The sequence below is a fragment of the Carcharodon carcharias genome, chromosome 5 (assembly GCF_017639515.1).
Source record: "Carcharodon carcharias isolate sCarCar2 chromosome 5, sCarCar2.pri, whole genome shotgun sequence".
NCBI lineage: Eukaryota > Metazoa > Chordata > Chondrichthyes > Lamniformes > Lamnidae > Carcharodon > Carcharodon carcharias.
Window position 1 is genome coordinate 152,096,233 of NC_054471.1, and position 26,209 is coordinate 152,122,441.

The window sequence follows — 26,209 nt, forward strand, 5'->3', positions numbered from 1 at the left end:
GGGCCTCTGTTCTAGGAAAAAACGGAGAGCCACCAGACCATCCCCATGGGGATGGAGGTGTAGAGGGATTGGATGTCCATGGTGAAGAGGAGGCGTTGGGGCCAGGGAACTGGAAATTGTTGATGTGACGTAAGGTGTCAGAGGAATCACGGATGTAGGTGGGAAGGTACTGGACAAGGGGAGAGAGAAGGGAGTCAAGATAGCAAGAAATGAGTTCCGTGGGGCAGGAACAGGCTGACATGATCGGTCTGCCGGGACAGTCCTGTTTGTGGATTTTGGATAGGAGGTAGAAGCGGGCTGTCTGAGGTTGGGTGACTATCAGGTTGGAAGCTGTGGAAGGAAGATCTCCAGAGAAGATGAGGTCAGTGACAGTCCTGGAAACAATAGCTTGATGTTCAGTGGTGGGGTCTTGGTCTAGGAAGAGGTAAAAGGAAGTGTCTGTGAGTTGACGCTCAGCCTCCGCGAGGTTGAGGTGAGTGCGCCAGACAACAACAGCACCACCCTTGTCAGCGGGTTTGATGACAATGTCAGGGTTGGACCTGAGAGAACGGAGTGCAGTAAGTTCAGAGAGAGACAGGTTAGAATGAGTGAGAGGAGCAGAGAAATTGAGACGACTAATGTCACGCCGACAGTTCTCAATGAAAAGATCAAGAGAAGGTAAGAATCTAGAGGGAGAGATCCAAGTGGAGGGAGAATATTGCAGGTGGCTAAAAGGATCCGTTGAACGGGGAGAGGACTCCTGCCCAAAGAAATGAGCACTTTAAAACACTGAGCTTTTTATCTTGGACGTATAGCAAAGCAATAGACGACACAAGTACAAAAATAACAGTCTTAGTATAGACTTTTCTCCCACAATTAATGTTGTGCTAATGACGCCATTAAATAAAAGCTGAATAAATATCTATTAGGAGTGGGTTCAAAGATCATAATGATAAGCATACTGAAGTGATCAAATGCTACATGGAATACAACGTACTGTTGGGACTGCTAGATTACATCTGTGGAAGGTAACCAGTTATATGTGAATAATAGAACTGTAAGCACACATATTCTGCAGACCAACTGATATATTTTTACACTCCACAGTTTTTTTCCCTTCCCTTCTTTTCTTGACAATACTAGGGCAGATTTTTCTCTTTTAATGCTTGGGTGTGAGGGGCTGCTTGGGCACAGCACCCAGAAGGAAACTGGACAGGATCACATTCACATAATGGAGCCTGCCTGATTTTCTATATATTAATTTAAATGGGTGGAAAGTCAGACAGGATCCCTTCCAAGCATGTGAGCCTCCCTGCCTGACTTGCATCCATGTGCGATGCCCAGGCCATCCTTTACACTCAAGAGAAATAAGAGGAAACTACACCCCATGAACCCCTTGTTGAGATATAGTTCCACATCCAGGCTCTCATTATTCATATCTAAATCTTGACAGTGAGAAGTTAGGCAAATTAGGATTGCGGGAACATGGCAGTTGAATTTGATCCTGTCCTTACCTGACAGCCACACACACACACTTCCAGCAGGGGTCAGTGCAAACAATCAGGAGGAGGAAGAACCAATTTCTGCTTTGTCACACTGAAGCCAATTTTCCTGTCCCCACCCCTTCCTAGGTAAACTCAACATAAAAAGGACATCTAACTTGGGCCTTACTACCCTGTGTGGTTCACCTATTCACTGGTTATCTCCATCCGAGGAACTATATACTGATGTCTAATATAAACATGTACATGAAACATGGCCACTTATCTGCATTTTAAAAATTATTTCATGGGATGTGGGCATTGCTGAAAGTCCATCATTTATGACCCTACCTAGTTGCCTTTGAGAAGGTGGTGGTGAGTCTCCTTGAATCGCTGCTGTCCATGTAGAGTAGGTGCACCCACAGTGTTGTTTGGGAGAGAGTTCCAGGGTTTTGACCCAGTGACAGTGATGAAACAGCTGTATGGTTGTAGCTCAGGATGATGTGTGGCTTGGTGACAACCTTGCAAGTGGTGGTATTCCCATGCATCTGCTGCCCTTGACCTTCTATGTGGTAAAGGTCGCAGGCTTGGAAGGTGGTGTTAAAGGGTTGTGCGTGGTGGTGGAGGGAATGAATGTTTCAGGTGGTGGATGGGGTGCACATCAAGACAAGTATATTATTACGTATACATGAAATAAATAAAAGCAAATTACTGCGGATGCTGAAAATTTGAAATAATAAAAAAACAGAAAATGTAGCATGACTCAGCATCTGTGGGGACAGCAACAGATTTAACATATCAGCTCGCTGTGACCTTTCATCAGTCTGCAGTTTTCTCCTATCCCTTCAGTTGCAGACGAACCTGGAACAGGTTCTTTCTCTTTTGCAGTTTAGGTGTAAAGATGACCCGAGAATGCGAACTCTGTTGATCTCTAAACGCGGCCTGATGTGCCGAGTATTTTGAGCGTTTTCTGAAGTGTGCACGATACCTGGTTAGATTTTCCAATTGCCCAAATCTTGCGGCATTGTTAAAATTTCCCAATGCCCGTGGGACGGTTTGGCATTGACGGTTGATTGATTGATGCTTCCCTGAGCAAGGATTCAGCCTGGTTCGGATTGGAACAGCTCTTATCTCACTTCCCAACGAAGTGGAGCAGCTAGAGAGATAAGCTTTGGAGTGAAGGGAGCTGGCGCTTAGGGGCAGTGCTCGCGTTGTGCCTTGGCTGCCCCGGCGGTGGGAATTGACCCCGCTTCAACTTTCTTGCGCTAGTTTCATTTCGTTTTTCTCCTCGGTCTCAGAATCTTAAAATGGCATCAGCAAAGCAGCAGCTAGCCGACTGGCAACTGCAGGACATCGAGGGGAGCTCCAAAACTTCCGCCTGCCCCAGGCGGAGGGGCGCTGATATTCTCAGGGACCCGCACTTCAACAAGGTACACAACAACAACAACAACAACAACAACAAATTAATGTAGTGGTCAGCATCACGCTAATGGGCGGAGAGGCCGCGGGCTGACCAGGGGTGAACAGGGCTGGGCGGCCCCGAGACGGAGTGAGCTGACCAGGGCTGGACAGGCACCTTGCAGCGGCATGGGGATGGAGTGAGCTAACCAGTAGTGGACAGGGGGCGGAGTGAGCTGACCAGGAGGGGGGAGGGGGGGAGGGGTGGGGGGGGCGGAGTGAGTTGACCGGGGGTGGGGGTCAGGGGGCAGAGTGAGCTGACCAGGGGTGGACAGGGGGCGGAGTGACCTTACGAAGGGTGGACAGGGGTTAGTGTGAGCTGATGAAGGGTGGAGTGAGCTGGCCTGGGGATGGAGTGAGCTGACCAGGGGTGGACAGGCACCTTGCAGCGGCCTGAGGATGGAGTGAGCTGACCAGGGGTGGACAAGGGGCCTGGGGGATGGAGTGAGCTGACCAGGGGTGGACAAGGGGCCTGGGGGACGGAGTGAGCTGACCAGGGGTGGACAGGAACCTTGCAGCGGCATTGCTCAGCCTGTCTGAGGGGTGGGGGTTGTCCACTGGATGCATTTCACTTGTTTTATGAGTTGACATGATTTTGTTTTAATAACTCAAGCTTGCTGGAGGGGAGTCAGTTTGACTGCTTTCAGTGACGAATTCACCTTGCTGAAGTGTGGTGGGAGCTGGATTTTGTGGGTGGCGGCTGGTCTGGGATTGATGACCCCCTTCCTTAGGATCCATAGACACTTTCTACCCGAGGTTAGATGTGCGGCTTGAGTCTGTCAGTTGTGGGTAGAGGGTGTGACTGCACAGCTTGGGATATTGGAAACATTTCAGTTAGGAGTGACCAGACTGCAATCTCATTTTAAATTCATGGAGATATGGATGTAATCATTTCAAACATTAAAGCAGGTTTCATTTTTGCAATGGGAGAACATCAGTTGATGTTGGTTGTGAGGCTGCAGTGTGATCCGCCACAAGATGTTACACATATGCTTTATATTTGTGGAGTTCTGTGATCCATGTGGCTTATTTTAATGTTGAGTGGGTACTTAAATCTTCTGACGTTGTGAAATTTAGCTGTGCAAAATGTCAGATCTGTTGGGCGCCTTTCTAAATGTAATAGGATGAGGGTTTAATGCCCACTTGAGGTGCGGCACTTTCCGAAGTTATACCACCACTGTGCAATTGCAAACTGCTTTGCATGGATGTGAAAATCCAGTAACTAATTTGCGCCACCCCATGTAGGCCATTATTTGGAATGTTATACCATCATTGATTAAGTAATCATACTTTTCATATGTATTATACTTTAATCTTGGGGCAGATCTATTCTGCTCTTTATGAAGTTAAAACAGTGCCTGTGTCGTGGGTTGGTAGGGAGTGCCCCTCGGTGTGAATGGAATTTTGCCAAGTTAGAGATGCTGTTGAAAATCCATGTGCTGAAGGCACTTTCATGTTTTCATTACTTTGTTTTTAAAACGCTCGTTGCATAGAATTTGCTTCTGCTTGTTCTTTTTTGCGAATTAGCAGTTTACAAAACATGAAAGTGCATCATAACTTTCCTTTTAACTTGCTGTCTTTATCTATTATAGAAAGGTAAGTTTTTTTTTTAATTCTGCTCACTAGTGTTGAAACCCACCCTGTTAAGATCAGGTGAGGAGTGACAGCAACAGTTTTTTTTTAAAGAGGCATGCTAATTCAGTGAGTGTTTAACTATTTGTGTGCTGTGACTTCACAGACAGGTTTCTTTGGGATCTTTAAAAGTATAGCATTTATTATTCTTAACCCAGTCTAAAAAAAAATCAAAACACATACTTTCACATGTTCTCACACTCACGCAAATAGGTTAGCGTGGGAGGATAGATTAAGCATTTTAAAGTCCAGTAAAGTTAAAGGGGTATATGGTTCGAGAAAGTCGGTGACTTGGCTGGCTTCAGGCTAAACTTGGTCCTTCTAGATCTGTGTTGCGGTGGATTAAAGATGTATATGGATGACTTAACCTCGCAACTGTTATCTTCAGAAGGAGTTGAGTTCTTTTAAAGTCTTTATCTGAGGCACATGGACAGTCAAAAACAGTAGACAGGGTTCAAAATTTGCAGTTTAGAAAGAGATAGGAAACCCACTCAGTCTTGTTCTTTTAGCGTCTCCATTGCTTGTCATGTTCTGCGTGGCTTAAAAAAAACAGTTGCTTAACTACGCAAAGGGTCACTGGTTTGTCCCTCTCTTGTAACCCTGTCTCTCCAACTGCCCAGTCACCCAAATACCTTCATGGCTAGTGTATTCCAGTTCTAACTTATTAGATCTTATACGGGAATTCCTCTCTTAGCCAGGGTCCCATTGGACATAAATCACTTGGACAATAGTTTGTCTGCACCCAGTCGAGTTGCCAGGTGATTGTCTGGATGCTTTGATAATGGAATGGGAGATGACCCCCATTCATACTCCTTAAAATGCATTTGTTCCTGGTAAGGCTTTGCAGATGGTTCCACTTAATGGCTTGGAATATAGAAGGTACAGGATGCAAATGTGTAGCCATTTGTGATTTCAAGCCCTTGGAACGTGGCTTTAGTCTTTTTTTAACAAGTCAGTTAAGGGTTTCCAGCCAGTAAAATCATAGCCATTTTTCATAAAGCATGGTTTCACAACACCTCCCATCTCCCTCATTAGTAGTGTGCCTTGTTTATGTTATGCTTTCTGGTATTTATTCTGTTTGGGTTCAAATCCTTCTGTGCCATATCTTCCAGTCCCATGAACTTTTATGAAATTTGTGTTCCTACAGTTCTGGTCTCTTGTGCACTCCTCACTCCCCTCTTCATATCAATGGTGGCTGTGCCTTCAGCTGCTTAGGCCTATAATTCTTAAGTTCCCTTCATAAATCTCTTTCTTCCTTAAAACCTACACTTTTTTTATCGAGTTTTTGGTTATCTGCACTAATCTCTCTTTTGGTTCAGTGTCAATTTTGTTTAACTCTGCTGCTGTGTAGTACCTTTAGGACAGGCCACTATGTTTGAAGGACAATATGAATGCAAACTGTTGTTGGTTGAGATTAGTAAACTAGGACATTGCTATTTTGAAATATGAAAGTTTGTAAGAATAAGTACTTCCATATTCATTTGAACATTATTAAAATGAACACTTGAGTATCATTCATATAGTGAAAGATTTTTGTGAAGATAAGTATGCTTAAGGTGGTATATCTGGTCACCTTGGATAAAAGCTTATATTTCAACTCTTTCTTGGACCCGAACTCAAGTTCTGTCAAAGGGTCATGAGGACTCGAAACGTCAACTCTTTTCTTCTCCGCCGATGCTGCCAGACCTGCTGAGTTTTTCCAGGTAATTCTGTTTTTGTTTTGGATTTCCAGCATCCGCAGTTTTTTTGTTTTTATCACCTTGGATATATGTTGACATTATTAACTGTATAAATCTTGGTTATAATTAAATCATTGCTTGATTTATGGAGGCTTCAGGATATTGAGTGAAGGCACATACTGATGCTGATGTCATCTGCAGTAAGCATGCTATCTTTGCTTCCAATGAGGGTTATTTTGTATAAAGGGCAGTCATTTGAACTACTAAATAAATATCCAGCATTAGTCTACTTCAGTCGCCTTGTGCTTTATCCTTTATTTTTAAAAAGTTGTCATCTGATCTGTTTATAATATAGTTAACAGATTATACAGTTAGAAATACGACTAACTTACAAAGTTAGCAACTATTAGTGTGCTACAAAACTTTTTCTTTTAATGTTTTTGTGGGTGTTTACATTGAACTTCATTCTCTTCCATTGTTAGTAGCACTTAGTTCAGTTGCATCATATGCTGACATGGATTTAAGCTTGCAAAACACTAATTGCAATAAAAGCTTTCTACTGGAGCAAGATTTAGTTGCATCTGGCAGGATGAAATTGGGCTCCTGACAGAAAAGGTTTTTGTATTGTTTTGTTTGAATGAACTGTTAAAGTATAGACGTGCACTCGGGTGGAATGTCAACTCAGCCTCCTCTTTTATGGCTAGAGAAATCACCCATTTTGAGAATTTTTTTCAGCTTTGTTGAATTTTAACTAATTTAATTTGAGATTTTTGGGTAAACCCCTAGCATCTTTCACTTTTATTTGTTCTAAAGTTCAGATGGTGGTTGTTGAAATTGTTTGCAAGCATTAGGCAGATTTGCCAAGATAAACAAATACAGAGATAGTGGGAAAATGTGTTTGCAATGAAGTAAGTGTAATTGGCTTATTTTGGGCATTTAAGCTGATTTTTGGAACTGGCCCTTTTAAATGAGGTAAGTTGCATTGTGCATATGATACCTGAGATCACCTGAGCTCTTCTCTGTGTGCATCCCACTTAAAATATGGTCTACATCTATAACCAGCGAATACAGTCTGTACTAGACTTAACAATGAGCCAAACATAGTCAGGAACTTGTTTTCCAACAATGACCTGTAACATGATCAAATTCAATGTTGAGTTTGAACAGGAGAAACCTAACACAGTTACTAAGATTTTAGATTATGATGAGGTGAAACTGAGATGTGATGGAGACTGACGGCAGCAAACTGGTCAAAACTTTTATCTGGTAAACTACAGATGAACAATGGGAGGTGTTCAACAAAGAATTTAGTTCAATACAGGACCAGCATTTGACCCTGAGGTGTGGCTCTGCACTGCTTTTCAAATGGATTACTTATCTAAATATAATATAAAAGCAAAAAACTGTGGACGGTGGAAATCCAAAACAAAAACAAAAATACCTGGAAAAACTCAGGTCTGACAGCATCCGTGGAGAAGAATACAGTTATCTAATTATAATGTAGTGAACTCCTTGTACATTTGCATTTCTGAATGTAAACTTAAGTGTCCTATGAAAAGGACTTGCAAATTTTGTCAGGCTGTTGGATAGACTAAATATTGTGAAAATTTATCCTTTGCATTCAGATGGGTCTTTATATGTAGCAATTCACGCCTCATTTGGACCCAACTTTTTTCTTTACTGTTTCTATTACCACTTTCTTTGGCTTTTGCATCATGGAATTTTTTTTATATTAATCTCCCCTGGCCTCCATTCCGATCAGACTTTCTCCTTTGTTCTTCCTGCCCTACTGCCTCTCCCATCTCCCCCACCAATCTCCACTTGCTTAAAAACTTACATTTCTCTCTTCAGTTCCAATGAAAGGTCATTGCCCTGAAACGTTAACTCTTGTTTCACTCCACAGATGCTGCTTGACCTGCTGAGTCTTTCCAGCTTTTTCTTGTTCAGACAGTATTATGAAAACTTTTATTGCCCCTTCAGCTGAAAGGCAACCTTGCAGGTTCAGCAGCATGCCTATTCACTGCATGTCACCTCCCTGATCATCTTGATGGAGATTATGTTTGGTGGCTGGAGCACTGACACTGTGTAGCTTATGTTTGTTTCCCTCAAAACCACCCCCCCCCCCCCCCCACCACCCCCACGCTGTTTATTGGCCTGTCTGCACTAAAATACAGTATTGCTGATAGACTGTATGGAGTGTGGCATTTCCGTATCAGGACACTGCCTGTAAGTGAGACAGCCAACAGCGTGTGCCTTACCTGTGCCATTGCAGCATTTGTTGCATTTGCTTTATTTTGAGGACCCCTTGGAAAGCCTGTCTGGGACCACAATGGTCACGGGCTCTATTATTGATTTAAGCTCATGGAAAGTCATGTTATGCAGGTTGACTGATGACCCAAATATGGGTGGAGATGTATGTGGAGGAATGTGGTGGGGATGGATGCAGAAAATTGCAAAGATCTCAAACAAGATTAAGTGAGTGGGAAAATCTATGGCAAATGAATTTCAATGCTGGTGAGTGTGAGGCGATTCGTTTTCTATCTAAAAAATAGAAAATGTTAAAATTAGGAATAGGAGGCCCAAAGAGATGGTTCATATACACAGATCACTAAAATGTAGTGGTCAGGTACAAAGATATCAAAAACTAATGAAATTCTAGCCCTCTGGATATGGAAGCAAGGATGTTTTGCTACAGCTAGGCTCAGCTCTGGTTATAATACATTCGGAGTACTGTTCACAATTCTGGTCGCCACACCTTAGGGTATATTTTTCTTGGGGAAAAAGTGCAGTGGAGATTTCAGTGTTACCAGGGTTCCAGATATTAAATTATGAAGGGAGATTATATGAAGGCTTATTCCCTGGAATATAGAAAGTTGTAGGGCAATTATGATTTTTGAGGAAGTAATAGGGTAGATGGAAAATTTTTCTGCTTGTGTAGCAGAAGGGGCTATAACCTTAAAGTCAAACCTAGGTCATTCATGAAATAGGTTGGGAAAGACTTCGCATAAAGGGTCATAAAATTGTGGAAAACACTCTCCAAATAATAAAATGGTAGGTAGCTCAATTAATTTAAATGAGATGGGTAGACTTTTGCCACCCAAAGGAATTGTGGGGCATGGAACCAAGTTGAGTATATGGCATGAGGTCACAGATTAGCCATGATTTTGTTGAATGGTGGAACAGGCAAAACGAGCTGAAATGCCTACTCCTTTTTCTATCTTTTTGCTGGGAAATGAATCTCAATCAATTACAATGAAAACAGAAAATGCTGGAAACACTCAGCATGTCCAGCAGCATCTGTGGAGGAAAACAGTTAATGTTTCAAATTGATGATCTTGCTTCAAATCTATGACTTTTCATCAACTCTGTTATCTCTGATTTCCAGCATCTGCAGTACTTTGCTTTTGACCCAGTGACTGTAGGAATGGTGATTATAGTCCCAAGTCAGGCAGGTTTGTGGCTTAGAGAGGCACTTGCAGGTGGTAATGTTTCCATGCATCTGCTGCCCTTGTCCTTTGAGATGGTAGAAGTCACAGGTTTGGAAGGGGCTAGTGAAGGAGCCTGGGTGAGTTGCTGCAGTGTACCTTGTAGATGGTACACACTGCTGTCACTGTAGGTTGTTTTAAGGTGGTGGATGGGGTACCAATCAAGTGAGCGGTTTTATCCTGGATGGTGTCTAGCTTCTTGTGTTGTGCAGCTCCAACACATCCAGGCAAGTGGAGCATATTCCATCATACTCCTGACTTGTGCCTTGTAGATGGTGGACAGGCTTTGGGGAGTCAGGACGTGAGTTAGTTGCTGTAGGATTCTTAGCCTCTGACCTGCTCTTGTGGCTACGGTATTTATGTGGCTAGTCCAGTTCTGTTTCTGGTCAATGGTAATCCACAGGATGTTGATAGTGGCAGCTTCAGCCATGGTAATGCCATTGAATGTCCAGGCATGATGGTTGGATTCTCTCTTAGAGATGCTCATTGCCTGGCAGTTGTGTGGCATGAATGTTACTTGCCACTTGTCAGCCCAGGCCTGGATATTGTCCAGGTCTTGCTGCATGTGGGCACAGACTGCTTCAGTATCTGAGGAGTCTTGGGCATAGGACACAACCCTGAGGAACTCCTGCAGCGATGTCACGGGACTGAGATGATTGACCTCCAACAACCACAACCATCTTCCTTTGTGCTAGGTGTGATTCCAACCAGTCAAAATCTTTTTCCCTCTGATTCCCATTAACTTCACTTTTTTTTGCTAAGGCTCCTTCATGCCATGCTTGCCATGCTGCCTGAATGTCAAGGGCAGTCACTCTCATCTGTCATGAGATATTAATGTCTATAATGTTGAAAATTATTTTTAAAATTTAGGTGTAGTGGGGTCTCTGTCTGTATTTGACTGTGTCTTTAATTGGATTAAAGCCAGTTAGTCTGGGTGCTTTGATGTATAGTAGTTTGAGATGTTAATCGGGTATACAGTAAGGAAGCTAAAAGGTAAAGTGTACATTTGCATCTGTGAAATAAAGCATTCAAGAGTGGGAATAAAATCTTGCACCTAGCTGGGAGACACCAAGCAATGTGTTTATATTACTAATAAAATTAGTGGGATGAAAATGTTGTTCGAAGATGTGAAGTAAAAAGCCTAGTGATACGATGGAATAGTGATACAATGGAAAATTTACATTCAGAGGGGAAGCTGGGTATAAAGAGGGAAAGGAGGTTGTGTGTAAGGTAGAGGCATTTAAGATCTAACCAGGCTGTGAGCCTCCAACTGTCTGCAAATTGCAAGGTACCTCATTTTGAATTGGTAAGGTCAATGTGCTTTGCCGTGTCTGTTTAAAGTATGGGTTCCTGTTGCCTTATAGAGATTGACCTGGGGGTGATTAATTTGGGGATTTCTTTTTTTTAAAAAAAAGGTAATTTGTAGACATGTGTTTAATTTGTTGTAAATGAATGTTTAATTTAGTTTTATATTAAAGCTCTTGAGGCTCCTTGGTCTTATTCCTGAATTCAGAGCTGCATCTCAAACATATCAATTGAAAATATAGGCTCTGACAGTTGTTTCAAGTTTCCCTCTGGGATTTAAACAACTCAGCCTTTACCAACTACTGTGTCATAACACCTTGTCTCTGGAGTTCAGCTCTTTTGGCTATGTTTGACCAAGGCTCTAATGAGGTCAAAATCTGAGTGATCTTGGCAGTGTCAGTAAGCAAATTATTGCTGAGTAAGTGCTGCTTGCTAGCACTGCCGACGAAGCTTTCCATTGCTTTGCTGATGATCAAGGTTAGGCTGATGGGGCAGTAACTGGCCAGGTTGGATTTGTCCTTTTTGCATGCAGGACTGCTGGGCAGTTTTCTACATAGCTGGGTAGATGCCAGCGTTCTAGCTGTGCTGGAACAGCTCACTTCTTTGGGCAGGAGTCCTCTCCCGGTTCAACGGATCCTTTTACCCATCTCCAATATTCTCCCTCCACCTGGACCCGTCCCTCTGGATTCTTACCTTCTCTTGATCTTTTCATTGAGAACTGTCGGCGCGACATTAGTCGTCTCAATTTCTCTGCTCCTCTCACCCATTCTAACCTGTCTCTCTCTGAACTTACTGCACTCCATTCTCTCAGGTCCAACCCTGACATTGTCATCAAACCCGCTGACAAGGGTGGTGCTGTTGTTGTCTGGCGCACTGACCTCTACCTCGCGGAGGCTGAGCGTCAACTCACAGACACTTCCTCCTACCTCTCCTTGGACCATGACCCCACCACTGAACATCAAGCCATTGTTTCCAGGACTGTCACTGACCTCATCTCCTCTGGGGATCTCCCTCCCACAGCTTCCAACCTGATAGTCACCCAACCTCGGACGGCCCGCTTCTATCTCCTACCCAAAATCCACAAACAGAACTGCCCCGGTAGACCGATCGTCTCAGCTTGCTCCTGCCCCACGGAACTCATTTCTCGTTATCTTGACTCCCTTCTCTCTCCCCTTGTCCAGTCCCTTCCCACCTACATCCGTGATTCCTCTGACACCTTACGTCACATCAACAGTTTCCAGTTCCCTGACCCCAACCGCTTCCTCTTCACCATGGACGTCCAATCCCTCTACACCTCCATCCCCCACCAGGATGGTCTGAGGGCCCTTAGCTTCTTCCTCGAACAGAGGCCCGAACAATCCCCATCCACCACTCTCCTCCGTCTGGCTGAACTTGTTCTCACGCTGAACAATTTCTCCTTCAACTCCTCTCACTTCCTCCAAATAAAAGGTGTGGCTATGGGTACCCGCATGGGCCCCAGCTATGCCTGTCTCTTTATGGGGTATGTGGAACATTCCTTGTTCCAGTCCTACTCCGGCCCCCTTCCACAACTCTTTCTCCGGTACATCGGTGATTACTTCGGTGCCGCTTCATGCTCTCGTCGGGACTTGGAAAAATTTATTAATTTTGCTTCCAATCTCCACCCCTCCATCATTTTCACGTGGTCCATCTCTGACACTTCCCTTCCCTTCCTTGACCTCTCTGTCTCAATCTCTGGTGATAGACTGTCCACCAATATCCATTACAAACCCACCGACTCCCACAGCTATCTCGACTACAGCTCCTCACACCCCGCTTCCTGTAAGGACTCCATCCCATTCTCTCAGTTCCTTCGCCTCCGTCGCATCTGTTCTGATGATGCTACCTTCAAAAACAGTTCCTCTGACATGTCCTCCTTCTTCATTAACCGAGGTTTTCCACCCACGGTCGTTGACAGGGCCCTCAACCGTGTCCAGCCCATCTCCCGCGCATCCGCCCTCACGCCTTCTCCTCCCTCCCAGAAACATGATAGGGTTCCCCTTGTCCTCACTTATCACCCCACCAGCCTCCGCATTCAAAGGATCATCCTCCGCCATTTCCGCCAACTCCAGCATGATGCCACCACCAAACACATCTTCCCTTCGCCCCCCCCTATCGGCATTCCGTAGGGATTGCTCCCTCTGGGACATCCTGGTCCACTCCTCCATCACCCCCTACTCCTCAACCCCCTCCTATGGCACCACCCCATGCCCACGCAAAAGATGCAACACCTGCCCCTTCACTTCCTCTCTCCTCACCGTCCAAGGACCCAAACACTCCTTTCAAGTGAAGCAGCATTTCACTTGCATTTCCCCCAACTTAGTCTACTGCATTCGTTGCTCCCAATGTGGTCTCCTCTACATTGGAGAGACCAAACGTAAACTAGGCGACCGCTTTGCAGAACACCTGCGGTCTGTCCGCAAGAATGACCCAAACCTCCCTGTCGCTTGCCATTTTAACACTCCACCCTGCTCTCTTGCCCACATGTCAGTCCTTGGCTTGCTGCATTGTTCCAGTGAAGCCCAACGCAAACTGGAGGAACAACACCTCATCTTCCGACTAGGCACTTTACAGCCTTCCAGACTGAATATTGAATTCAACAACTTTAGGTCGTGAGCTCCCTCCCCCATCCCCACCCCCTTTCTGTTTCCCCCTTCCTTTTTTTCCCAATAAATTATAAAGATTTTCCTTTTCCCACCTATTTCCATTATTTAAAAAAAAACACCCCCACTAGAGCTATACCTTGAGTGCCCTACCATCCATTCTTAATTAGCACATTCGTTTAGATAATATCACCAACTTTAACTTTAACACCTATGTGTTCTTTTGTACCATTGTTGTTGACATCTTTTGATGATCTGCTTCTATCACTGCTTGTTTGTCCCTACAACCACACCCCCCCCACCTCTCTCTCTCTCTCTCTCCGCGCCCCCCCACACACCTTAAACCAGCTTATATTTCAACTCTTTCTTGGACTCGAACTCAAGTTCTGTCGAAGGGTCATGAGGACTCGAAACGTCAACTCTTTTCTTCTCCGCCGATGCTGCCAGACCTGCTGAGTTTTTCCAGGTAATTCTGTTTTTGTTTTTGTTTTTGTTTTGGATTTCCAGCATCTGCAGTTTTTTTGTTTTTATATTAGCTAGAGTATGGCTTGTTCTGGAGCACAAGTCTTCAGTCCTATTGCTGGAATATTGTCAGGGCCCATAGTCTTTGCATATCCAGTGCTTTCAATCATTTCTTTATCATGTGGAGTGAATTGAATTGGCTGAAGAATGGCATCTGTATGGTGGGGACCATGGGAGGAGACCAAGATGGATCACCCACTCTGTACTTCTGGCTAAAGATGGCTGCAAATGCTTCAGCCTTTTGCACTGCTTTGCTGGGCTCCCCCATTGAGGATGGGGATATTTGTGGAGCCTCCTCCCCTAGTCAGTTGTTTAATTTTCCATCACCATTCACAACTGGATGTGGCAGGACTGCGGAGCTTAGATCTGATCTGTTGGTTGTGGGATCACTTAGCTTTGCCTAATATATGCTACTTCCACTGTTTTTAGTTGCAAGTAGTCCTGTGTTATCGCTTCACTAGGTTGACACCTCATTTTTAGGTTTGCCTGGTACACTTCCTGGCATGTCCTCCTGCACTCTTCATTAAATCAGGGGTGATCCCCTGGCTTGGTGGTAATGGTAGGGTGAGGGATATGCAGGGCCATGAGGTTACATATCATGTTTTATACAATTCTGTTGCTGATGATGGCTCACATTGCTTCATGAATGAGTTGCTCGATCTGTTTAAAATCTATCCCACTTAGCACAGAGGTAGTGCCACACCACATGCTGGAGGGTATCCTCAGTGTGAAGATGGGACTTTGTCTCCACAAGGACTGTGGTGGTCACTTTACAAATGCTGTCATGGACAGATGCGTCAGTGACAGGTAGATTTTGTGAGAATGAGGTCAAGTACATTTCCCTTGGTTAGTTTCCTCACCACCTTCCAGTTTAGCAGCCAAGTCCTTTAGGGATCATTCAGTAGTGTTGCTACCACACCACTTTTGGTGATGAATTTTGAAGTCCCCGACCCAGTGTACATTTTGCACCCTTGCCTTCCTAGGTGCTTCCTCCAAGTCTGTTTAACATGGAATATTGATTCAGCAGCCGAGGGCGGTGGTAGGTGGTTTCCTTGCCTGTGAATCACCTGATGCCATGAACTTTCATGGGGTCCATAATCAATGTTGAGGACTCCTGGGGCAAATCCCGCCTGACTGTATACTACTGTAATGGCAGATTTCCTTCCCTAAAGGATATTAGTGAGCTAGATGGGCTTTTACAAACAAGCGACTATGCTTTCATGGTCACCATTAGACTAGCTTTTAATTCCAGATTTATTAATTTCAATTCTGCTGGCTGCATGGGGGGGTTTGAGCCCATGTCTCCAGAGCATTAGCCTGGATCTCTGGATCGATTTGAGATATCATGTTTCTGGCCAAGTTGAAGCCTCGCGTTGCGTCTGCTTTTGGTTCATGCAACATGCAACAAGGAAGATGGTTGTGGTTGTTGGGGGTCAGTCATCCCAGCTCCATGGCATCACTGCAGGAGTCCCTCAGGGTAGTGCCCTCAGCCCAACCATCTCCAGCTGCTTCATCAATGACCTTCCTTCCATCATAAGGTCAGAAGTGGGGATGTCCACTGATGATTGCACAACGTTCAGCACCATTCACAACTCCTCAGATACTGAAGCGGTCCATGTCCAAATGCAGCAAGACCTGGATAACATCCAGACTTGGGCTGACAAGTGGCAAGTAACATTTGTGTCAGGCAATGATCATTTCCAACAAGTGAATCCAACCATTGCCCCTTGATGTTCAATGGCATTGCCATCACTGAATTCCCCCACTATCAACACCCTGGGGGTTACCATTGACCAGAAATTGAACTGGACAAACTGTATAAATACAGGGCTACATGTGGCTACAAGAGCAGGTCAGAGGCCAGAAATCCTGCAGCAAGTAACTCACCTGACTCCCCAAACTGTCTACAAGGCTCAATTCAGGAGTGTGATGGAATACTCACCACTTGATTGGATGACTGCAGCCACAACACTAAAAGCTTGACATCGCCCATGACAAAGCAGCCCGCTTGATTGGCACCATATCCACAAACATTCACTCCCTCCATCACTGACACACAGTAGCAGCAGTATGTACCATCTACAAGATGCATTGCAGGAATTCACCAAGACTCCTTAAACATCACCTTCCAAACCCATGACCGCTACCATTTTAGAAGGACAAGGGCAGCAGATAGATGGGAACACCACCACCTGGAAGTTCCCCTCCAAATCAGTCACCATCCTGACTTGGAAATATATCACCCTTCCTTCACTGTCGCTGGGTCAAAATCCTGGAGCTCCCTTCCTAACAGCACTGTGTACCTTCACCACATGGACTATAGCCATTCAAGAAGGCAGCTCACCACCACCTTCTCAAGGGCAGCTAGGGATGGGTAATAAATGCTAGTCTAGCCAGCGAAGCCCACATCCCATGAATGAATTTTTAAAAAAAAACTAATTTTAAGCAGATTTGTCCAGATAGTCATACATGTGTAGTGTGATGCATTAAAGCAAAGATGGCAATGATGGATTCTACCGTCATTTTGACAGGTGAGCGTTTGCCAATGTGCAGTTGTTCACTATCTGTTTTGATGTCATCTCACATGTGATCTTAAAGCAAATCTTGATTTGCAGATATTACATGTGGGGCGACTTGTTAGAGGGCTGGGTGAAGGCATTGGCTTTGTGGCATGCTCGCTTATTCTCTAGCGACTTGACTCTCTTCACGTGCAGAGATTGCTTGATGATGCACTCAAAAATGGAGAAGCCTGTCTCAATTTTTTCCCATGTAGTTGGGTATAATTTACAGGCTCTGAGATTGGCTTTAAGAATGTCTTGAGTGTCTTCAATTTGGGACGTCCTATAGCATGGGTTCCCAAGCTCAGCTCACTTAGCCTTTGGTATGTGGAAATCCCCCATGCAAACCACATGGCTGGCCCTGCCAAACTGAGCTGTGATGAGTGTACACTTAATACTAGTTATGCCGCACCTTGCAAGAATTTTGTTAGGAATTTTTGTCCTGCTACTTGATGTAGATAAATCTTAAGCAGCGAAGGTGGAATATATCTTGTTGCATTGTGACACTGGTAGATTGTCCACTCGTAGCCAAAGAGAAATTATGTGAAAATTACTGGTAGAATTTGATCTTTGTTTTGAGACAAACTCCATGCTCCCTCCAAAGCCTATTTGTGAGCCTGCTGAATGTTGAGGTCACTTTTTTGCCAGGCAATTGGTGATTTCTTGATCCAGTGTGATGTTCTTGAAGTGGATACTCCCAAGATAGCAGAAGTGCTGAACTGAGTCAGAATGTATTATTCATTTTGACTTTGAGGTCTTGGAGTTTGTGACTAGGGCAGGCAGTCAGAAATAAAATCTATCTTTTTTAAGACTTGTTCTGAGGCTTGGTAAATTGGTCAACAGACAGCTGAATATCTTCTGGGTGTGTGTGCTATGAGAGCACAATTGCCAGCAGATAAGAATTCACTTAGTAGCTGTTCTAGCCTTTGTGTAAGCCTTGCACCTTTGCAGATTGAAGAGGTTGCCATCTGTCCTGAAGTGTGTACACACCCATCTGGAGATCTTTGAATGCATCCAAGAGCATGGCTGAAAAGTAGATGGCAAATGTAGCTGTAGCCTTGCTTGATGCCATTGATGGGAAAAGCATCACATAAGGCAGCATTCTGCACCTCACAGGCCATCGTGCTGTCATAAAATGAGCTGATGACCCTGACCATCTTTTTCAGGGCATCCATATTTGTACAGCACCTTCCACAGGCCTTCGATGTTTACGTCAAAGACATTCATCTGGTCAACAAGTACCATGTGTAGAGGACCTTTTCCTATCGTGGGACTTTTGAATTTGATGTGACACATCATGTTGACTGTTCCTTGTATAGCACAAAAGTTGGAATGTGATTCTTGGTGTACACACAGGGTGGAATTATCCCAGAATTGCACTGTATGATGGGAAAACAGCATTTTTCCAGCTGGCTGCAATGGTGGGTTTTCATGCTATACTGTCTACTTTCTGCCTTTGTTAATTATGCAGCCACGGAAAAAAACACCATCTCGCTGGTGGGCAGCCTCTGAACCACCTGCCATGCCGTTACCTTGCTGTTTCCTCACTCCAGGTGCCATTTTTTAACTGCAGCTGTGCACACAATTCTCAATGCTTAAAGCCCATGACTGCTCCAGTGAAGACATGGCCCTGAAAGAAAAGAAGAGTTCAGTGACCCATCACTGGAATGCCTCTTGGAGGCCTGCTGTGATGTTCTCAGCCTTCGCTCTGGCTGCAGGAGGTCCAGTAATCTCACCCCTCCAGCTTGGGAGGTGGTGGTCAGTGCCAACTCTGCACAGAAGATGTTGGCCATCCAGTATAGAAAGAGGATGAATTTTCTCATCTGTGCCAGCAGGGTAAGGCAGCCACCTCATCACTCAACTCACACAAGCCTATCACACATTCACTGGCATCTCTCACTGCCAGCTCAAGGGACATCACCACTCTCTTCTCTCACACATGGTCACATCTTTATCTCACCTCATCTCCTCTGGAGACTCTCCTGAGCCCTCACCATCCTGAGGCCACTTGCACAGATCAACTTGTGCCCCCCACACACCCCCTGGGATACCCCACTTCCCCAGTACTGCCTCTTCTCTTGCTTGAAGCCACTTCTCCCCCTTCTCCAAGCAAGCCCTTGCCCTGCAGCCATTGAAAAGCCACATCTTACAGCTGGTCTGGTAAGTAGAGATCTGCCCGTGAGCCCCCCTAAAAGTGATGTGGTGCTGACGAGTGCTGCCCAAAGCGAAGTAGGCAAACAAACCTCAAAGTCCCGAACAAAGTGCAGTTCACCAGGTACACCTCGCTTATATACGGTTGTGAAATTTGTCAGTGTGATTGCATGTCAACGTGCCTGATGATCCAGCGCGAGAGGATGCTTCCAGTGACCGGTGCTTAAAATGAGATGCTAACGTATTGAAATTAGCTTTCTGTTATGTGGAGGTAGGAAATACAGCCTGCCATTGATGGGTGGTGTGAACAATTGCAAACTGGTTTTTCCAAGATGTGAAACTGACTTTTGGCCACCTTTATTGTCTGCTAACTCTGCCAGCAGGAGCAGGAAATTCTGCCCAGGGTATGTAAGATGAGTGACAACAACCCTTGCAAGAATTTTTCCTGCAAATACTTCATATAGGACATACAATGCACCAGAACAAAGTTGGATTATCTTAGAATGTTTTCCTTCTGTGCTATTAACGTTTGGCCTATCCCGTCCCTTCAGTGTTCTGCAACAGCTAGTCCTACATAACAGCTCCAGCCCTGTTTGCCATCTACTTTTCAGCTATGCTTTTGGATTCACTCAAAAGATCTTGAGATAGGTGTACACATTCTGTTCAGGACTGCCTGGCTAGTCCCACTCCCCTGTTCTCTTCCCTTCCCATGACCTTGTAAATCTATTGTCAGGTGCTTATCTAATTCCTTTTTGCAAGCCACGATTTGAACCTACCTCAACCAGCTTTTTTGAGCAGTACGTTCAACTACGTGCTGTCTTTTTTAAATTAAGTTTTCTCATGTTGCCTTTGGCTTTTTTTTGCCATTCACCTTTAAATCGATGTCCTCTGGTTCATGACTCCTCTGCCATAGGGAACATTTATACCTACCCTCAGCTCCCAGTTTTCCCCAATCTGTCCTTGCAACTGAAGATTCCTCATCCCTGAAATCATTCTCGTGAATCTTTCCTGCACCCTCTCTAAAGCCTTCACATCCTTCCTAAGTGTGGTCTCAGAATTGGGCACGATACTCCAGTTGAGGACGTGCCAAGTTTTGTAAAGTTTAATCATAAACTTCCTTCTGTACTCTATGCTTTTTATAAAGCTCAGGATCCTGTATGCTTCACTAATCATTTGCTTCACTAATAATCATTTTCTCATCCTATCCTGCCACCTTCAACAACCCCGGTCTCTGTGCTTGCACCACTTTAGAATTGTACCCTTTAGTTTACAATGCCACTCCTTGTTCTCCCTACCAAGATATATTCTTTCTCATTTCTCTGCATTAAACTTCATCTGCCACTTGCCTGCCTATTCCACCAGCCTGCCTGTTGCCTCTTGAAGTCTGTCATTACTCTCCTCACAGTTCAAAACACTTTCTGGTTTGGTCATTGGCAAATTTAAAATTGCCTAATCTAATCAATTTAATATAGAATAAGAAAAGCTATGGCCCTCGAACTAATCACTGGGGAACATGGCTACATACTTTCTGGCAGTCCAAAAAACAACCATTCATCACGATTGTTTCCTGTTGCTCAGTCAACTTCATATCCATGCTATCACCTGTCTCATATTCCATGGGCTTCAACTTTGATGGGTGGAATTTAGTATAGGCGACCCAGGTTCAGTCTACTGCTCGGAGAACCAGTGGGACACCTGATACTATTTAAGTGCAATTGGGCACTTAAGTGGGTAGGCTGTGTCTCCTACAGAATTAAAGCCCCAGTGAGGCTGCAATCCTGCCCCCCGCCAAGCTACCAGGCAATCAAAGGCCAGCAGCTCTACATTGCAGGCAGTGCTACCAGGAGCAGTGGCTGCTGCTGGAGAAAGGGGAGTAGGCAGGTGGGGTTGTTGGGAGGGGAAGCGGGGGGATGTGGTTCGATCCAAAGGCAGCGGTTGACTCCTAGCACCCCCTTCCTAATGCTGAGTCCTCACTGGGTGCCTTTTGGAAGAGGGCCACCCCCACATGGATGTCAATGACAAATCCAACAGGGTTTTGTAGTTTGGGGGTGGGTGTGCTTTGGGAGGTACAGGAATCTTGTGCCAGAATGGGGAAAGTTCCTGAGCCGCCACTAAATCCCTGTAGGTTTGGGGCTAATGGACTTTGGGTAGCTCAGAGCCTAATTAGCAGGTGGGTGGGTTCCTCACATCAACCCATTCCCACCGCTGACAAAATGGGTGTCAGTTTTCCCACTGGCAGGAGTGAGCTATGTGGCCTCCCATGTGATTATTCAGGCTCATCCACCACCTAGCTCAGTCTGGGGGCTCCATTAAATCCTGGCCAACAAGTCTATTATGTAGTACTTAATCAAATGCTTTTCAGTCTGTATACACCTCAATTGCATCACTCTTGTCACCCCTCTGTGTTACCTCCTCAAAGCCAATCAAGTTTGTGCAATACAATTTCTTTCAGTTCTAACAATTCCATGCAACTTTCCCTCAGTTAGTCCATCCTCGGCCAAATGATTTTAATTTTGTCTGAATTTATGGTGTTACAATCTTTCCAACTACTGAGATTAATTGTAAGGTTTTAAATATTCCAAGGCAGAATTCTGATCACTCCCTGAATGGGTGCGTGGGGAGATGGGGTGAGGGAGGAATGCCTTGCATTTATATAATGCCTTTTCATGAGCAATGAACATGTCAAAAAGGCTTTATGGCTAATGAAGTATTTTTGAAACAGTTATTTGATAGTACAGGACTTGAGTTTTCTTGAAGCTTTTTGTCTTGCACTCATCAGGACAATCATGAAGATTTGACAAAAATGTTTTTTTTAAGCAATACTCACTTTTGAAATGTAGGCAATGTAGCAACTTATTTGCACATAACAAACTTCCACAAACAGCAATATGCTAATAACCAGGTGCTCTTGCTCTCGCTCTATGATGTTGATTGAATGATAAATGTTGGCCAGCACACTGGTGATAACCCCTGCTTTTTTTCCCCGCAAACATGCCATGGGATATTTTACATCTGCCCAAGCAGGCAGATGGGGCATTGGTTTAACATCTGATCTGAAAGACAACACCTCCTATGGTGTAGCATTTCCTCAGTACTACACTGGGTGTGCGGGACTTGGTTTTTGTGCTCAATTCCTGGAGCGGGACTTCAGCCCAGAACTTTGTAACTCAGAGGTGACAGTGCTACCAACTGAGCTATAGCTGATGGAAAGATACAACCAAAGCTGAATAAATTTGATCTTTATACCTATCTTCAGAATTTTTCCAGGATAGTTGATTGGCATATCCCTGCTTTCAGAGTATTCTTTTTAAAAATTTGTTCTGTAGATTTGAAGCATTATCTTAAAGCTAGCTCATTTTACAAACAAAATTAGAATTTTTCCCCTCCAGTGTAGAGACTAATCACTGCTTCTTTCCTAGAAGGAAATGTTCAATTATATTGGTTGCCAATTGCTGTTTGAAATCAGTGCTGCACTTTGCTGTGATTACTGTTGGAAATTAAAATACAAAGTGAGGCAAATCTCCCCTTTTTGTGGTGTATAATTTTTTATCTCATGCACAATCTTGAAGTGTTAAGCATCTTGAAGATTCTCAACTTAGCATGTAGAGCATGCATACATTGATTGCAGTTTTGTGTAACAGTGGGTGAAGGAATTTGAAACTTTAAGTTTAATGTCATGAAAGATCAAGGCTCTTTTTTGTCCCCTTTTTTTTTGCATCTCCATCTGATGTGTGGTTTAAATAGTGCCTTTCTGACCATTGTGGCGTTAGTAAAAAGCTTCTTAGGCAGGAACTACTTTTACACTTTATAAATGGAAGGGCTTGTGGAACAGTTTTATTTTGAGTTAAGACCACCCAGAAAAGCAGCCTTGTATAACTTTGGCTTGAAGTTGGATGTAGATGAAACTGGTGCAAAGCCAAACTAAATTTTTCCTCCCTAGAAAGCACCCGGTGGTCCACTGAGTGCGTGTCTCCTGTGGAAACTGACTGTCAGGTCACTGCTAATGCTAAAAATTTCAGATTGTTAACAGACCTCCTGCGCATATGTCGCACTGTGTTCAGAACCTTTTATTTTGCAGGGTTATTCTGTAGTTCATTGATGCCTCTGGACTTGACTATTCCAGTACACTCCTGGCCAGTCTTCAACCATGTACCCTCACAAACTTGAATTCATTCAAAACTCTACTTCACCCACCATGGTTTGCACCAAGTCTTCTTTGGCTGTCACCCCTGTGCTCGTTGATCCTGGCTCAGGCCAGAATTGCCCCTTTTTATTTTAAATTCTCATCCTTGTTTACAAATCCTTCCTAACTCTGTAACTACCTCTAATCCTGTATCTCTTCTAAATGATCTTTTTAACATATCCCTGATTTTCATTCATCGATCCATTATTGGCTTTCACTGGCCTAGACCCTAAACTCTAGAATTAATTCCCTAAACCCCTCAGATCCTCTAACTTGCCCCTTACTTTAAGGTGCTCCTTAAAACCAAACACTTTGATCAAGCTTTTGGTCACTTGTCCTAATATCTCCTTTATGCGGCTGTCAAACTTTCAATAACGATCCTGTGAAGTACTTTGGGGCAGTGCTATGTTCAAGGTACAATATAAATACAAGCTAATCAGATTTTAACATTACAATGTGCTTGGGTTTTTTGAAGCTGATTCCAAAACATGGCTTGATTTTTGCTGGGTTTTGTGCTGCATAATTAAATCTAACTTGCCCATTGTATAATGGGGAAATGGTGGAGTGGTGGTACGGTCACTGGGCTAGTAATCTGGAGACCCAGGATAATGCTCTGGGGACATGGGTTCAAATCCAGCATGGTCGCTGATGGAAGTTAAACTCCATTAATAAATCTGGAATTTAAAACTGGTCTCCATAATGGTGGCTATGAATCTATCATTGTTGTGAAAATCCATCTGGTTCACTGATGTACTTTTTTTTAATGGAAGGAAATCTGCCATCTCTGGTCTGGCCTACATGTGACTCCAGGCCCACAGTAATGTGACTGACTCTTACCTGCCTTCTGAAATAGTGTGGCAAGCCACTGAGTTCAAGGGCAGTTGGAGGTGGGCAATGGATGTTGGCCTTGCCAGTGACGTCCATGTCCCACGAAAGAATGTAAATCTTTTTTAGTATCTAACTCGGACCCTGCCAAATTTTCATTTGATCTAAATCAAACAAATCTAGTGCTGAACTACAGTTCCTAGTTAACTTAAGGCCCTTGCCTTCCGAATACCATTGTGTTCATTGCCCCATGCTTAAGAAAACTAAGATGTTCACAAATTGCTGCTCCAATGTGTTTTTGGAAGTGATGTTTTCTTGAACTTGTCCCTTGGATACCTTCCATATTCCACCCCACAAGATTTTGCCTATTAACTGATATCTCCCCTCATGGGGCAGAAACAAAAACTCGATACCCAAAAGTAACTAGCTAGCTATTAAGTCTGTATCTTTAATTCATTTAAGGTTGTGGTGCAAAATATAATATCCTGGGTCCCATTATTATGGGCTATCCAGTCCCAGTTTGCTCTTGTCAGCAGGAATGTATGCAAAATAGATTCATTTGATTCTGTTTCATCCTGAAGAGTCATATGGGCTCAATGTTAACTGTTTTCTTTCTCCAAGATGCTGTCAGACCTGAGTTTTTCCAGCATTCTGATTTAGTTTGGATTTACAGCAGTGTTTTACTTTTTATCAGTTGTGAAGGGTGACGCACTGAGAATTGGGGGCAATTTTTTGGAAAAGGAAATGAAAGGGGTTGGAGGAAAAAAAGTAACACCAGAATATTAGGATAAAAAGGTCTTAAAATTATAAGTTTTGGTTTCCAGGGGTGGAATCTTGTCAAACCCCCAGGAGGAGGGTCTGGTACTTAGTTGAGCGGGAGGCAAAATGTCAGCTTCCTGACAGTGGGATGAAAATTGGTTACGAAATTAGTGGTGAATCGTGCTTCCCAACGACAAGCGGTGGAACCTAATACATGCCTGCTCATCAAAACACAACATGGCCAGATTAAATTGTACCTTTTTGGAATTTCTCATACAGCAAATAAGAAACATGTGCCTTCAGATTAATGACTGGTTAAAAGTGGCATGCAGCAGGCAAGGTAATATTCCTGGTGGATTTCGACTGAGTAGGAGCTGCTTTTCTTGTGGGGAAAGGAGGCATCGATGCATTGAGATCAGGTGGCTATGAAAGGGGGAAGGGACTTGGCTGATGGAGGGAGGTGGCAGCCCTACAAAGGCTTGAGGTTGGGGGGAGGGTGGGTGTGGGTGGAATGAGCAAGGTGGACTGTACAATGAAGGTCAGTGTAGGTCAAGCATGATTATGGAGTGATTAAGGGTTATACAGGGCATCTCAATGGTGAGATCCTGGGAGCTGAGGGTGGCAGAGGGCAGGTCAAGGATGATAGATGGCAGGTGGAGGTGGTGGTATAGTGGTATTATCACTGGACTAGTATTCTGGGGACCCAGGGTAATGCTCTGGGAATCCAGGTTCAAATACCACCTTAGCGAATGGTAGAAATTTAAATTCAGTAAAAATGTGGAATTAAAATCTGTTGTCTGACCACAAAACCATTGCTGATTATCATAAAAACCCACCTGGTTCACGAATTTCCTTTAGAGAAGGAAATCTGCCATTTTTACCTGGTGTGGCCTACATGTGACTTCAGACCCATAGCAATGTAGTTGACTCTTAAATGCCCTCTGAATGAGGACAATTATGGATGGGGAATAAGTGCTGGTCAAGCCATGAATGAATAAAGAAAAAGTTGAGGGTAATGGGGAAGTACGAGGGTGAATGATAGTTAGTCAAGAGTCTCTGAAGGCAGGTCAAGGGCAATGGAGTGACATGCAAGATGGGCTTGTGACACTCTTGTTGCACCCAGAATAAGGCACCTGCAAGATTCAGGGATTACAGACCCCATGCAAACAGCCAGACTGATGCTGCTGAATGGTGAGGAATGGATGCCTGTCTGGGTGCTGTTCAAATATGGCACCTGGACCTTTGATTCCATGAGGGAATGACTGGGCTGGTGACTTTCTGCCTGTCCCTGCCATGTGATTGGCCAAGGCCTTGTCTCTGCATATCTAATTGGCTGGCCGCCCCATCATTGCGTGTGACCAGTTGCTTTGCCTCCAAGTGGAAGTGTTGCCTGTGTTGGGACCCTCAACATGAAATTCTGTGCCACGTCTCCTTTGCGCCTCCACAATTCCCTGTCAAACCCACCCCACTTGAGTGTAGTTTGAAAATTCCAGCGATCAGCTCCTTGCTGAGAAGGGAAACAGTGCTTGATGGTGAAAGTTGACCTGGCGAATGCAGAAGCCAAGAAATGT

The 26,209-nt window shown here is 44.3% G+C and overlaps 1 protein-coding gene across 2 annotated transcripts in view; it reads left to right on the forward strand.

Moving 5' to 3' along the window:
* The first annotated feature begins 2,346 nt into the window (after positions 1–2,346).
* me1 (malic enzyme 1, NADP(+)-dependent, cytosolic) overlaps positions 2,347–26,209 on the forward strand; it is a 598,180-nt gene continuing 574,317 nt past the window's right edge. The window contains exon 1 of one of the 2 annotated variants that reach the window (XM_041187865.1): positions 2,347–2,890. In XM_041187865.1, coding sequence (XP_041043799.1) covers positions 2,768–2,890 — 123 coding nt within the window. In that variant the 5' untranslated portion in view covers positions 2,347–2,767. Of the gene's footprint in view, positions 2,891–3,614; positions 3,675–26,209 lie in introns of those variants that run through there. The other variant, XM_041187866.1, reaches the window with a different exon arrangement.